Here is a 16,637-nt window from a genome sequence, read left to right as displayed (position 1 = left end):
GTGTTTGGGGATGGTCTCCTGTAGTTATTGAGTGTCTGCAGGCCTCTCCACACTGACCGAGGATCATTGTTTGAAAAGCTGTTTTCCAGCTTTTTAGCATAGCTCCTCTTAGCTGCTTTGATCTCTTTGGTCAGTGTGTTCCTGGCCTGGTTATAGAGGACTCTGTCCCCACTTCTGAAGGGCACCTGTTTTGACTGACGGAGCTGCCTGAGTCTAAAGAAAAATAAGTAAAGGACGTATACCGTAACAAAAGAAGGGAAGGATGAATCCAGAATCAGAGGAGGAATGTTTTTCCGAATTAATCATGGCATTCATTCATAATCAGTCTAAAGACAGAGCTGGACCTGTTTATGGTTTCGTCCACACAAACATTTTAAGATGGCCAGTGTCCTTGGCCAGGCCTCGGTCATTTAGAGACAAAATCTTGCATCTTTAAATCTTATACAGCTTGCAACGCCACAGTCTTACTGCAGATATAGAGGGATGGGTTTTGAAATAAGATGAGTTGGATGATGGGAATTGTAGGATGCAGGGATTCAGGAGTGGGGACAAAGAAAGTTTTAAAGAGTCAACTTACAAATTTAACAAGGAAGAAAAAGTAGGCTATAGGATGGTACTCTGAGACGCTCGAACACAAGTTCTCAGCTAACGAATTTGCTATCCACCCACCTCAGTGACTACTGTACTTACATTAGAGGGACATCAACAGACTCTTCAGGAGACTGGACCCCTGGAAAGCTGCTGTCTCCCCATCCAGCTTGAAGCACTGTGATGATGCGCTGTCTGCGGTGTTCACAGGCATTTTTAACACCTTACTGGAGACATGCCACATGCCAGCCTGTTTAAAGTCCTCAACCACCATCCCTGTTCCCAAGAAGCCAAGGACCACAGGACTTAACGACTTCAGACTCATCGCCCTGACCTCTTGGGTTATGAAGACCTTATAGCGCCTTATGCTCTCACACCTCAAAGACATCACCAACCCCCTCCTGGACTCCCTGCAGGTTGCCTACAGAGCCAAAAGGTCTGTAGACGATGCAGTCAACCTGGCCTAACGCTACATCCTCTGGCACCTGGATGCCAGGATCCTGTTTGTGAACTTCAGTTCTGCCTTTAATACCATCATCCCCAGCTCTCCCAGCTTGGTGTGCCTGACTCCACCTGCAGGTGGATCACTGATTTCCCATCTGACGGGAAGCAGCATGTGAAGCTGGGGAAACACATCTCCGATTCACAGTCCATAAGCACCGGATCCCCTCAGGGCTGTGTTCCTTCCCCTCTGCTCTTCTCCCTTTACATCAACAGCTGATCTCCAGTCACTAGTCTGTCTTCTGAAGTTTGCGGACAACACATCCCTCATCGGACTCATCTCTGATGGAGACAAGTCCACCTACAGATGGGAGGCTGAACACCTGCTGCAGTCAAAACAATCTAGAGCTCACTACTCTAAACACAGTGGAGATTGTTGTGGACTTCAGGAACAACCCAGCTCCACCTGCCCCCATCACCCTCTGTGACTCCACAATTGACACTGTGGAGTCTTTCATCTGCCCGGGAACTACCATCTCAACCAACTAGCTCTCAAGTGGGTGCTGATTATCAGCCAAAACCTCCCGCCACATGAACAGTTTTTTTCCCCTCTGCCACAAGCCTTATCAACAAGGCCCGGAACCCACCCTGACTCTCTCCACCTCATCTTTATTCTTTATTTTTTATTTGTTTTATTTAATACATACTGTGTACATATACTTATGTTGTTTATACCTATACTTATATTGTTTAATATTCCAGAACGTGTGACGTGCACCAACAACACCAAGTCAAATTCCTTGTATGTGTTCAAATAAAAACGTACTTTGCAATATAACTCTTTCTGATTCTGATTTCAAACTTGGCTCGTACTAAAAGTGTGACGGGTCTTTTTTTTTTAATTGTAGTTTGTGAGTCCTACAACTTTAAAGAAGTGCAGTACAAAATACTGGAACACTCTATTAAACATGCTTAAAAAATGAACTTACACATAAATCAGATGAAAGGCATGCTGGACTATAGAAAGCCAGCAAACCTACAAATCTCTGTATTTATGTAACGATGTATTGGATACAATGTTTCCATCTTTAAATATATTTGCATGCATCCATTTTCTGATCTGTCCACTCTTCTACACATAAATTACATTTGTATCTCACGTTAACTCTCTTTAGGCTAATTGTTTTTCCTTTCCTAGTATACACATTGTAAGATTCCGGTATGCCCATGTTCAAGGAGGACTAGACCAGCTCTCCGTTTAAAGGGTCCGATCCTCTAAGCTCTGCTCTGTAGTGTGACCAGGCATTTATTCAACCAGAACTTGAGCCTTGAGAAAGTCCCAGCCCTGTGGAAGACCTCCTGTGTGGTCCCGATACCGAAGTCACCGTTCCCCAAGGAGCCAAACCACTTCAGGCCTGTTGCCTTGACTTCTCACCTGATGAAGACCATTGAGTTGATCATCCCACGTCACCTTTGACCGCTGGTGGGCACACAGCTGGACCACCTGCAGTTTGCTGACCAGCCTGGGATTGGGGCAGATGATGCAGTGATCGCTGCTACACCTAGAAGAAAGCGGGAGCACTGTGAGACAAAGCAAGACAAAGGAGATGATTGTCTACTTTAGGAGGAAAACATCCTACTTCTCCCCTAAACAATAAACTAAACTGGACTGATAACACCCATCTACAAGAAGGGCCAGAGTTGCCTCCATCTACTGAGGAGACTCAGGTCCTTTGGAGTGTGCAGGATTCTCCTCAGGGCTTTTTATGACTCTGTGGTGGCCTCTGCCAACCTGTATGCTCTGGTCTGCTTGAGGGGGGGCAGCTCAGACCGGTACAGGAGCAGAGTCAATAGACTGATCAGGAGAGCGAGCTCTGTCCTGGACTGTCCTCTGGACCCCATAGAGAAAGTAGGGGAGAGGAGGATCTTAGCTAAGCTGACATCCATCAACACACAGGACAACACCTCTCACCCCATACATGACACTGTGGGGTCCCTGAACAGCTCCTCCAGCAGCAGACTGATACACCCACGGTGTAAGAAGGAGAGTTACCACAGTGTTGTAGTTTCTGTTCCTGATTTTTATTTACTCCACAAGCTCTCTGTATATCTTTATTATCTATAATATATTTTTCCATGAAAAATACTTACATTTTCAATATTATTTATGGTCACAGGTAAATATAATTTATATTATGGTTAGCTACCTTTGCTATATTTTAATTGCATATTCAATTTAATTTTAATGTCACTTACTTACACTGCAATATTGTTTAATGTACTATGGCAACCGTACTTTACAATACCTTTTATTTGACGCCACTTTAAATTCAGTCTATACAATCAGCTCGATGTCAGTTGTTTGCCTGTGTCGGGTAATTCTGGTAGTTACCCACAAGTTTGTCAACCAAGAATTTCTTTCCAGTACTTAAAATAAGACGGGATACATGATAACATTTTCTTGCTGCAAGGGAAGCCTCTGAATGTCACCTCTGACAATCTCTGAGCAACTTCAACTTTCGTCCCTCGGTGCAGTCTTTTTTTATTGCGCGAGTGAAGCAAGTTACAATGAAAGATTTACAACGTGGGAGCGGCAACAGTTGTGTCTGGAGTGTGATAACATAGGCAGTTGGATACATTCAGAATACCTCTGAAGAACACAGCCTTGGTCCGACCACACACATCAGAACTCAGACCTTTTGTTCCTGTTTTGCGGAGGTTATAACCCTATTTAGTAAAGTAGCGGTTAAGAAAAAAAAAAAAGACCTCATTACTCAAATGAAAACGCATTCAGACTATATTTGAACTTCCACCACACAAGCTAGCAGCGTTAATCATAACGAACTCTCTAACAGCCTGTTTGTGTGTTTTACTTGTTTGTTTGTTTTTGCTTTTTTTTTGCTTTTACTGTAGAAAACTGCTGCTGCTATAACAAGGAAATTTCTCCACTGTGGGATGAATGAAGTATTATCTAATCTAATTATATACTTTATTCCAAAATTGAGCAAGCGTACAACTTAATGATTAAGATTAAAATTGACAGATTAATAGGATTTAAATACGAGTAAGGAATTGATTATGTGATACTGGATAAAACTTGATATTTTAATTAAATAAAAATTCTAACTCGCTTATAGTGATTAAAATATAACCCATATCATCTATACTGCTCAATTCCTAATAACTGATTAAACTGTTGAAGGGTGAAACCTGAATGTGATAGTTGAGCTTGGATGAATTTGGCAGTCTTCTTTCTTGCAGAGATGGGAGAAGAGCGTGTTGCCCTGGCAGGGGCAACATCGCTCCCTTCTTGTGCACTCAGCTGTGGAAGCCATTAGAATTCTGAAACTCTATCCAAAGTCCTCATAATGTCTTTAATTCCAATGTTATTCCTTCCAATGATTCATATTCATGATTTAGTTATGCCCAATTCTGATTACCCAACAAGCTGAACATGCCCTAACGTGTTATCCATTTGTCTTTTCTTTATATTTCTCGACAATTTCCTCAGTTACTCATAATGTTAATGAGCTTTGGAAAATACTCCACAGCCGCAGACAGTCACAATGCACCATTGAAAGGTCCCAGTTTAACCCGTGAGCCACACTGTCCCTTGGGACTGCACAGTCCAGGTCGCCTGCGCTCACTCACTTGACAGCATCTACCCCTTAAAAAGGGCATTGCTTTGAAACCAATCAATGACCATAATGACTGTAAATTAATGATATTCTAGAGAAGAAACATTCTGAGAAATGTGTTCTGTATAGGGGTGTCACAATTCTTCAAATCAGTTTTTTTTCTTTTAAAGCAAAGGTTGCCATTTTTAGACTGGACTTCGTCGCAATCTACCACACCACATTGTCAAATTTAAATCATTAACAACATAATGTAACAATTATATCTTCAGTCAGTTGAAAGCTTAAGCAAAAATAACTTGCCATCTAGTTTCTCTTTTGTAACTGCAGTTTAATTCCAAATGAACAGGTTACAGTTGTTGGTTTAATAGATAAATGCATGTTTTTGTGGTGCCTGCGGAGATGATTGGCCATGTTATTCATGCTACCAGTGGAAAAATATGATACACGCACATAGCAAAGCTTGTAAACTGTGGCTTGTTAACATACCACTCACTGGAAATTCAAAATATTTCCGCACCGGGGACTTCAGTGAGGTTCAAGTTCTGTCGATGGGTCTCATGCATCTACAGTTGCCATGCTATCTTTGGACTGGCTGTAGCACATAACATATAAAATAAAATAAATTAGAATTTTTATAAAATAATTAGAATTATTTGTATTAACAAGCACATATTGAAATAAGTGATATCCATTGATGCATCAAATCTCATTGATTCTTATCTCTGCAACATAACATATTGGATACTGTTCCCATTTTAACTTCCTGTCCCCTGGCTATACATATGTATAAATATACTAATCTACACTCTTAGTACATCAGTTCTATTTAGGTTTGCCAGAAGTACAGTTGCTGTGTATCAACAAGGGTTTAATATGTATCATAGTCTTGTTTGAATGAGCTCAAATGTGACTTATATGCGTGTTTTAGCATTATGTCCTTTCCTATTATTGCAATCTGGCAGGTAGTACCACTTCATTGTTGCTTCTTTAATTAATTATTTAAGTTAATTTTGTTAAGTTGTTTCTAAATGTTTTGTACATTTTTGTGATAACATTTTATTTGTATTTTTTTATATTCAGAAAAAACAATGTAAACACAACATTTACAAACCGTTACAAACAACACATTCGGGACATAGGGACGTGTCCCAGAGAGGAAAAACGTGAGGGAGGGAGACAAAACAACACATGCAGAAACAGACAGACATACAGACAGATTACCACATTCCTTAAATCTCAATTTCAAAAGCATCAGTGTTATGCAGCAGCAACTAGTGGGGATATGCCTTATCTTAATTTACCAATTGAAAATGTTTACCTTTATAGATAATAATATACTACTATTACTACTACTGCTATTAGTTTTTTTTTAATTTAGTTGAATCAAGTCATTCTTTAAGCTCTTTAGTTGTAATAAGAGGTATGTGAGAAGGCAGAAATGCAAGCACAATTAAATATCAAAGTAGTAAATAGGCCAATAATTCTTATTGTGTATAAAACAATCCAACTTGATTATATTTAGTTTTTATGTAACTGAGCTTATTATAGATACTATTAAATTCAAATGTATTTTGTATTGTTAATGGTGCTGATTTTAATTCTTTGTTTTTATTAATAACGGAACGACCTGAAATGTCTTTCAGGATATTCATGTTTTATTGATGTTTCACACAGCAAATATCAGCACATCTTCTATATTATTTGGTTAGGTTATTAAAGTGTGATTCCAGGATATAAAAACAAAAACGCCCTCTTAGCCTTGGTGACGTGGGTTACCGTGGCTATGAATAATGTTGAATAATAATTCTTTCAAGATGGCACCGCAGACGGCTCCCTCTGGATTACGCATCATTGTGCTTTTCTTTCTAAACTGTTGGCTGCCATCACTCTCTGTTAACATATACCAAAGAGGAGCTCTTAAATATTGGACTTTCAACTTGTTTAAGCGCGGGAGTTTTCCTCGTTCATTCTGGTCGCCGTCTACATTCCACTTAAGGCCTGTGTTATTGAGGCGTTGCTGTACCCGGCAGACCAGATAACTAACATCCTGTCTCCCTGCTCATTGTTCTTGGGGACTTCAACAGAGCAAACCTCAGCCATGAACTTCCAAAGTATTGACAGCATAGTAAGTGTCCCACCACCACATTAAAGGATGCCTATTGCCCTGTCCCGCGTGTAGCTTTGGGACTCTCTGATCACTGTGTGGTTCATCTTGTCCCGACATACAGGCAGAATAAAACTGTGAAAGTTCCCACAATTTCAAATTTGATTAAAATAAGCAACTTTCATCTTTGCTTTAGACTTCCTTGTAACCACACGTGATCAGAATTTTCACGTAGGAAAATCCTGAATAGACACACTTTCAGCTTGCCTTACAGCAGTGTTAAATAATCCTATGATATTACTGACTTTTGTGTTTTCACATGTGAGATTCAGTAGAGATGGGTTATCACAGAATACATTCATAATCAGAGAATTGCACCTGGGAAGCCTTGTCTGTAAAGAGAACAATGATATAATTAAGACCCCAAACTGGAGAGATAATGCAAATAACAAATCTGGGGGTCATAACTCTAGCTGTAGCGTAATGTCAAAATAAATAATGTCAGCATAACAGTCAAAAGAATTGCTCAAAGTATAAACCAAATTCCAAGGCCAAACATGTGGAGCAAGACACAGAGAGAGGATAGTAGACTTAATTTGTTTCTATAACAATTTCTGAAATAATCGTTGGTAGCATTGCAGTTATGCCTATCAAATTATGAGAGGGGAAGGCTAAACAGGATGAAATCCATGGGTTTGTGAAGGTTCCTTTTCAGAATGATCAAAGTCAAAATCAGGTTGCAAAAAATATAAATTGCAATACCAAGAAAAAATATGGGATACTTTCCTCCAGGTGGAATAACAAATGGGCCAAGAGTTAATTCAGATCTGAACCCCAAAGATTTGTTCTCCATTATTTTTCTCCACTTCCTGTAGATGAGTATGAAGAAATTCCGTGTTAAAATCTCAAGTTAAACATGTCAATGCAACGTGAACTGCCCTGTTTTTTCTGCCTTATTGTATGTTACTGGAGCCGTAACCTTTTGCTTCTGGAATTGTCATTGGCTTTGGAAAGATGAATAATGTCAAGATAACTGTAGGTATGAAGCTGTGAGATACCTTTTGGGGGAAAAAAACTACTAACACCCAACAGTTAGGATAGTGTAGTTAGGATTGAGAGGTACACATGTTTTTGGAAAACGATACATGGGGACTAGGGTCAAACACAAAATACGGTGTGTGTGTGTGTGTGTGTGTGTGTGTGTGTGTGTGTGTGTGTGTGTGTGTGTGTGTGTGTGTGTGTGTGTGTGTGTGTGTGTGTGTGTGTGTGTGTGTGTGTGTGTGTGTGTGTGTGTGTGTGTGTGTGTGTGTGTGTGTGTGTGTGTGTGTGTGTGTGTGCGCGTGCGCGTGTGTGTGCGCGTGTGCGCGTGTGTGTGCTCTCAGCAGAGAATGATCTTTGACCTTAGACCCTCATAGCGGTGACAACTGGCTAACATACGAACATACTGTCCTGGGACAGTTATAGGACATGAGACCATTAGCACTTAACAAACACATGTTGCCCATCAACCAAATTACATATTTGAGTGACACAACAGACAGCCTAGGCTGTATTCTCTTTACCATGGGGCCTACCATGACACCTGAGTATAATTGCTGTGAACATGAACCTTACTGTGATCTCATGAAAGTGGGTTTCCAAATGTGGGGCCCCTGAAGCGCATATGAGTGGGTCATTTCTAATCTTCTGAGAGAAACTTGTTTCCTATTTGAATAAAGCTGCATTAGAAACCTTAGGATTCTTCTCTGTGAAGTTTCATCATTTCCAGAGATAATTTCCGATATCAGCATTTGGACTTTTCTCCGTCGAGGCCTGCAATGAATTTGCCATTTTCTTCAGAGACAAAATTCAAGAAATTAGACAAACCATCAGTGCCTCCATATCAAGTACAGAATATGTGTTTGTCACAGTGTCCAAAACAAAACTTCAAAACTATCTCAGATTATGAAAAACAACAAAGTAGCCTACTTGGCCTTGCGTTGCCTAAACAGAACTGAATTTCTACAATGCACAAGCTTGATTATTTTTTTAAAAGACACTTAAAACTTTGCTCAAGACAAGTCAATCATTTGTGAGGTTTGTTACCTCTTACTTTGTGCATTTGGTCTTTTTTTCCAGGTTGTGTGTAAGTACCTTGAAGATCCAGTGCTGTTCAACAGAGAGGAGGTGGGAATGGTGAAGTTTGACATTCGATACATGCTGATGTTGCGCTCTGTGCAGCCCCTGCGTCTCTATGCCTACGACGTCTTCTGGTTGCGGTTTGCTAATAGGTACACACATACATACATACATTAACAGCAGTGTGTTGTGATGTTCTACTCAATTGAATTTTTGTTAACTTCAACAAATCCCTTTTGTAATCTTTCAATCTGGCTGAATCTCAAATTTTTTGAAAAAAAAAGATAACTAATAGTATATTACTATACAGTATATGTAGTAACTATAACTTAGATATTTTCTTAGGGATCATACAAAGATGCTTCCCCCATTGATTTGGCCTAGATGAATGAATTTAATTTACGAGGGTTTCAAACTAGGGCTGTGTAAATAATCGAAATTTAATTGCAATTTCGGCTTCTAATTATCACAAAAACAGAGCCAAACGATTAATTTGCACGTTACGCTTTGAATGTAAACACTGTTTCTACTTGTGTTCTGAATGAAAACAAAACTATAAACGGGTAACGTATTTAGGGGAAATTTCACAGTTCTAGGTGATTGAACTGTTGATTTGTTTCACTGTTTAAATTTAACAATTGCAACATCTTTCAAAAAGAGATTAAATAAATGATCGTGATTTTGGTATTCAGATTGAAACAATTTTGTTATACATCCATGTACACAAAACCAATGTGTTTAACGGTGATCCTCAGCAGTTTTATTTTGGTTTTGTTTCAGACCCCACTCAAGATCTTCAGGCTTCATGTGTGATTCATAAACTTTCGTATCCCACCAATCAGAGCGTAAGACTGGTCGTACATTGATAAATGCAGCGGCTTGAAACGATCGTAATTTCAATATCACGCCTCTATTTAAAGGCCTCGTCCCTACTATTTAAGACATGGCCAGACGTAATCCGGCTAAGAAGCGCCACTTTTCAGAGGTGGAGATTGAAACCCTGACACCTCAGTTTAATTTGCAGTAACCTGTGTCCTATTTGGCAGCCTAAAAACTGGTATTAGGCTACAGGAAGAATGTGGAATAGAAAGAAATCACTGACGTGGTCAACAGTGTTGCTGTATTAAATCGGACTCCAGTTCATTTAATTTATACGTTCTTGACATATGTATGCTATACTCCTACTCTGCAGTGTTTTTTCCCGAGTCAAAGCCAGGCAGAGGTAGAGCGTAGTGAGGTAATCAATCCGATGCACTGTTGTACCGGCGCATACAGGTCTTCTGAAGGAGCCAGATCTGCCATTGCTGATAAGAGACCAACTAAGGATTTATTTTTCTACTGTAAAACTAAGTTAGCATCCGGGGAGCTACTTTAGGTTCAGCGTCTTGCTTAGGAGGACTGTGGCCAGATTAGCCTGGGATTAAACCGCTGAGCCATGAACATCTGTGCTAAATGCAATGGTAATCCATCCAAAAAGTAGCGAGGTATTTTAATCTGGAACAAAGGGGTGGGCTAACTAACCTAGCAACATGCAGTCGTTAAATCCATGACAGTAGTCTCTCTGAACAATACAGATGTTGAAACATCTCAGAAATGTTTGAGTTTAGTTTCAGTGGTAGTGATAAAGTATTTATCTTTATTTAGAGATTTAACTTTTTCTCATGTCTGGACCTGTTTCTTCTTCCATCTAGACCTTTCTCCTTGGACCATTTTGATGATTACCAAAAGCACTTCACCGTCATGAACTATGCAGATGGTGTGGAGCTTAAGCAGGTACCCTTTTTTATTGCTGTTTTTTCCTGTCATGTCATTGTAGCTCATCTTGTATTGGTCATGTCTCTGGTCAGAAGAACATGGGCTGGTCCCTGGGGTCTTTTTCTATCAATGGACCAAATTGATCATGAAACTAAAAACCTTGCTGGGCACCCAATGATTTGCCAATAAATGTGTAACTAACTTTGAAAACAGCAGGGTTTTAGGGCTCTAAAACTGACAGCACCTGCTGTCTCTAAACAGCCCGCCTGCACAGATCAACAGCGGTTAGAGTCTGGTGATTGCCCACTCGGCCTGTTCAGTGACTAACAAGCGAGCTAACTGCTAACAGACACCGCTGCAACCAACAAACAATAAAAATTCTGTCGTTATAGTATATGTAAGTTATACAAGGTTTCTAGCGTAAATGTATTGGCCTTGCAGTGGCTGCTTGTGCTTTTTCTTCAATCGTGTGTGGAACATGATCAAACAGAGGACGCAGCCACGTCAGAGCGGCCAACGCGTCAAAAGCTTTTCCGTAATTTTTGACAATCGTCCTTGACAAGGCAGTCTGAGCTTCTTCTGCAGCTTAAGTCAGCGGCGGTGTGTACGTACAGTAAGCAATCACAGTTGTTAAAACACAAGCAAATTTATAATGTGGTATAAAATGTAATCTGGGTTGCAGGTTTGTTTTAAGAAACTGTTTTGCTTGCTTTCTGATGGTTGAGTATGTGGTAGAGCAAGAAAAAGGGGAATTCTTTAATAACATTGCCTCCATTGCTTCTCTTATGGGGGCCCTGAAGTGCAAACCACGACAGTAAATCACCTCAAAATATTCTATGTGCCACAGAACCAATCAGGAGAAGGATCAGAGAAATGTAAAATCATGCCGTCCTCATCTAGAAACCTTTCGTTAAGTGCAAACCTTTTTTCCACCGCGGGAGTTTTCCTCCTTTGCTCTGGTGGGTGTTTACAGCCTTCAGTGAGTGTTACAGCACCTGGCTGATTACTAATGTCAACAGAAAACATCCAGACTGCTCACTGTTCTTGGTGACATAAACGGAGCAAACCACAGCAAAGAAATCTCAAAATACAGAGAGCACATGCGGACCATCCTACTGGCGGCCCCCAGGGATGTGTGTCCTCCCCAAAGCTCTTCTCCCTTTACACCAACGACTGCAACTCAGGAGACCTGTCTGCTGCATAATCAGTCATTGCCATCATCTGGGATGGTAACGAGTCTGCATTCAGACATACATTCCACGGCTGGTCCGAATGGTTGCAGTTGGGAGTGTAACACTCAGATGTAGAGAGACTCTTACTTTAGCACAAACAAAATAAGTACCACATAAATACATACGGTTTTCATGAAGGTGCAGTTGTTAGAAGTAGGTATAAAAAATTTGAATCTCTGTCTCTAGGTGCACTACGATGAGTTCATCCCCACGTTTGAGAAGCAGTACCCACAGTATCCATGGAAGGAGGTAGAAGTAAGTGTCAACTCTTGGTCCTGTGAATAAGGATCTAATAGCTGCCTTTAACTCATTACAAACTGAGCTTGTATTGTCTTTCTGTGTCGAGATGAGCAGTTCTGTTGTACATCAGGCTGCTTACCATCCAGCGTGTCCCAATTCACACAATGTCAAGCCCAGGTTATGTTGTTTCAAAGAGCTTATTTCTGGTATTTTCTCATGTTCAGGTCTTTTTTTTAATTACGTCCTTTTCTTCTGTTGTCTTTTCACTTCTGTCATGGTAATCAGAGTGGGTGTGAGTAGTACAATACCTGTCTTTATTTTAGTTCCTAATGAAATGTTTTTGCCGCAATCAAAAGTCCCTCAATAATGCAGTAACAAGGATTTGTATGTCCCAACATGTATTGATACTGTTGTTTTTGTTTTGTGCACTTTCCTAACCCTTTCCTTCCTTCGACTACCTCTCACAGCCAGAGATATTTTGCGCGTTCAAGGAGCTCTTCCAGGCAGCCTCGTCTCGGCCGGCTCCTTATGGTATAAGTTCCTACCCATCATCCCGAGCCATCTATGCCGTAGACCTCATGCTGAAGTGGAGCACTGGGCAAAATGGTGAGCATTTGTTCTTTGATAGAAAGAAAGGGAGATGGTGAGACTGATCTTTGTGCTGGAGGTTGTTGCAAGAAACATTTATTTTTTTTCCCCCTCATAGTGTTTTTTAACTTGAGGTTCACCGGACGTCTAAGTCTGATCACGGGTAACACAATTGATTTTGTCCAGAAGATGAATTCTGCTCAACTTCTCTGTGTAGTTTTTTCTCCTGCAGCCCTTTCAAGCAAAATGAATGAAAAGATTGAGTATATTTCATCCTGAGCTTATTTCATCAGCATGGTGAAGAAGCATCTACAGTGGCATTACTTGGAACCTGAACCCAAAATGTTTCAGAGGCCATTACTCAGAGTAAGAAATTAACGCTCGCCAGTCTCCAAATGCAGTTCAATTTTCCGTTGGCGAGTAAATCGGAAAGGGCTGGTTAATTTTTGGCAGCCATCCTTCCTTTCTTGGGGGTGGCAGTAGCTCAATCCGTAGGGAGTTGGGTTGGGAACCGGAGGGTCACTGGTTCAAGTCCCTGCAACTGGACTGCCAGGTGCTCTTGAGCAAAGCACCGTATTCGCTCAGGGTGCTGGTTCAGCTGGCAGCCCACTCACTCTGACATCTCTCCATTAGTACATGTATAGATCCTGTGTGTGTGTGTGTGTGTGTGTGTGTGTGTGTGGTTCAGGACTGTGTGTGATAACTAACAAAGTTTGGACACAGAGTGTGACTTGTAATTTCCCCATTGGGGATCAATAAACAGATTAAAAAATTAAATAAAAAAATTCCAAAAGAAAGCACAATAAAATTAAATGTTGACCAATGTTGACCCGAAAACTGTCTCATTCACCAGTTCGGAAGGCTCTGAACTCCTTTGGGGCTCGGGATTATTGTCCTCCTGTTTGAGTTTCTTTTTTTGGTTCTCTGGGTACAGAGTGTCATTCTTATATAATATGAATCCATACCCAAAAGCACTCAAGCTAGTTCTATGACTGGCAACTTTCTTTTTAATGGTTAGGTCTAACAAAGGGTGGGATAAGGTGAGGGGTTTTGTGGTTAGATTATTCTTGGATAATGTGGACTGGATATGGAAAGGCTGCCCATTCATTAGGAACCGATTGGCCTTTTCAGTGCATACCACAACAAAGGGTGCAACAAGTCTGAACATGTACGATTTGGGGAAATATGGTTGTCTCAAGTAAAAACACCAATACTTTGATAAAATATTACTCAAGTGCAAGTAAAAATACCTATCTAAAAAGTACTCAACTAAAAGTAATAATTACTAATAAATAAAATGTACTTTAAGTAAAAGTTCATTTGTTAAAGTTTTTTTTAAATTTTAAAACAAGGTGGGGGAATAAAATCAAGGGGTGATAAATCCAAAACTTTTAATTAAAGAAACATCTATGCAAATGTATAAACATCCATACAAATATATACACATGTAATAACAACATTACACATGTCACACATGACATTTCATGCTACAATCCTCTCCAGAAAAACTGAACTCTCCCTTTCCCATTCACTTCATTTAGAAATGTTCACTTTCTAGCTGATTTAATGCTATATTTTTACATGTATTAGTGTGAGCAAACTCCTAAAAAAACTTGGAAACTCCATAATCAAAACTGATTCTTTAACTAGAAAAAGAACTCAGACCAGGAGGCAGTTTACCGAGGAGTGATGGTTAAAGTCTGTGATTACTGAAACATGGTTGTAGTATGCAGCGTCCTGATTGGTGGAAAATGCTTGCAGAAGAAATTGCCGTTGTCAGGTAAAATGTCACTGTCAAAGTGGGGGAAGCAAAAAGATGCCGTGGAAAAGCCTGGCTTTAATGATGAATGGACTGATAAGTAGGTTATGAATTTGTCATGTTTGCCTCATTTGCTGTTGCAAAATAATACAACCAGCATCATCATCAAGAATGAAGAAGGTGACCATAAAATTGCGTCATTCAGATGCATATTAAGTAGCCACATGCTATGCTGTTTTGGTCTTTTAATGCATCCATAGATTTACCACTGGTTCATTTACCCAGCCGTTAAGTTTATAAGAATTTGTCAAAATTTCAAGATTCCCAGCAAACTAAGTAACCGGACTGTATTTAACTTGTCTAGTCTTAATGACAACTCAAAGCGTTTTTACATGGTACTCCTGTACCATGTAAAACGCTTTGAGTAATTTTTTTCACACATTCACACACATTCCTACACTGTGGCCAAGACTGCCACCTGCTCGTCAGATAAACAAACACAGACATGTGTGTGCCCAGTGGACTGAGAAGACAGAGCAGAGTGAAATATTGCTTTCTACACGGTTATGCCTGTCTATACAGGTGAATGCGTTGATAAGTATTTACTTTTTGTTGTAGCCTACTTAGTTACAGTAACGAGACTAACGTGAGTTTATCTGCCCCAGAGACCGTTGGTGAGCCTCTTTGTATTGTTCCCAGTCCAAATCTCCACAGCTTGGCTCAGCTGTGTGTGTGTGTGTCTGTCAAGCGTGGGAATTGCTGTACAGAATCCCAGCTTGTGAATAGAGATGCAGGGCGGTGCGTCTAATCTGAAGACATCTAAATGGGTCATCTGTGAAGTCTCCTCCATCCATTTCCGGATATCAGTTCTGTGAATTCTAATCATTGTTAATTTATTGTGTGTGTGTGTTCTGATCCTGGGTCAGGTGAGCGAGTGATGCAGCCTCAGATCCTCGAGTTGAACTTCAGCCCAGACTGTGCTAGGGCCTGCCTCTACCACCCTTCCTTCTACAACCATATGTTCCAGACACTGTTCCTGGATGAGCCAGAGCAATGTCCAGTCACACAAATTGTATGATCAACTCAACATCACTGTTTGCAGTTCTGTTTTGTTTTTTTTTCATCCGTACTTTTTCTTTTACACTCTCTCTGTAACTGATTACTGTCTTAACTTTCCAATTGATTTTAAGGGCTTATGAAACATGTTCGCCTCTGTAGCTCAGTTCCTTATCAATATAAATCATTGCTTTTTTTATTTTAAAACGGATTGTTCTCAAAACTGCTGGTGTTATGAACCCAATGATTATAACCAACACATTTCTGTGCAAATGATAAACAATAAAAAAAATCTTTTTGGATAAACTGTAATCGTATCAGAAATGATTCTGCAACAAAAACAAATTGGTGCTGTGAAGGTTAAGTGTACATTACCTCCCACCTCTGTTGACCTCCAACCTTCCTAGTTATTCCTTTTCTTCCGTCCTTGTCACATCACGTGTCACTTATCTGAGGAAATTCCAATTTCTCCAGCCGGACACAGGAGTGCATAGTGTTGCTGTAATCTAAGGAAGAAAAGGCTTTCAGTCAAAAACATATAACATGCTGAGTTGCAAAAAATAAAGTGCAAGCAAGCAGCTCTAGAATAAGTAATGATCAGAAGGTTGTTTTTTAACTCTATAAAGTGTCGGAAAAATGTGCTATATACATAAAATGCATGATTGTAATAAAGCAACACGAAGCATGGTTCAGTTCACAAGGTTCTAAAGGTTTAACGAGACACAAGAATATATTTATAATTCCTAACAATCGCTACATTAAATTAGATGATGTGAGAGTAGAAAGATAGAGGAAAGGAGAAGTGGTTCAAGGTTGGTTCACTCAGATAAATCTTTACAAAATTCCGTGCAAAGTTCACAGCTTAAAAGAATACAGCACAGAAACAATTAAAAAAAAAAGTTGGAAAAGTTGAGTTATAAAAGTATAACTATCCGTATTTAAAGTAAAATGCGGTAAAGTGCGGTAGAGAATAAGGTGCAGTCAGAACAGATACTAAGGAACATTTCAAACAGATTAGTTTTAGACATTTTACAAATTAATTAGATCTTCAAAGTGAGTTTCACTCAATCCCTCCACATGCAAACAGTGTGAAAGATTTGGAAACATTCTACAATCAT

The 16,637-nt window shown here is 39.9% G+C and overlaps 1 protein-coding gene across 1 annotated transcript in view; it reads left to right on the top strand.

The window, feature by feature from the left end:
• ttll12 (tubulin tyrosine ligase-like family, member 12) overlaps positions 1–15,828 on the top strand; it is a 38,891-nt gene extending 23,063 nt beyond the window's left edge. The window contains exons 10-14 of the mRNA XM_034863727.1: positions 8,890–9,041; positions 10,581–10,662; positions 12,063–12,131; positions 12,584–12,722; positions 15,390–15,828. Coding sequence (XP_034719618.1) covers positions 8,890–9,041; positions 10,581–10,662; positions 12,063–12,131; positions 12,584–12,722; positions 15,390–15,541 — 594 coding nt within the window. The 3' untranslated portion in view covers positions 15,542–15,828. The remainder of the gene's footprint in view (positions 1–8,889; positions 9,042–10,580; positions 10,663–12,062; positions 12,132–12,583; positions 12,723–15,389) is intronic.
• Positions 15,829–16,637: the final 809 nt, after the last annotated feature.

Source organism: Etheostoma cragini, chromosome 23 (genome assembly GCF_013103735.1).
Source record: "Etheostoma cragini isolate CJK2018 chromosome 23, CSU_Ecrag_1.0, whole genome shotgun sequence".
NCBI classification, from domain to species: Eukaryota; Metazoa; Chordata; class Actinopteri; order Perciformes; family Percidae; genus Etheostoma; species Etheostoma cragini.
Note: the sequence above shows the minus strand (reverse complement) of the source record. Positions and strands in the feature narration are given on the sequence as shown.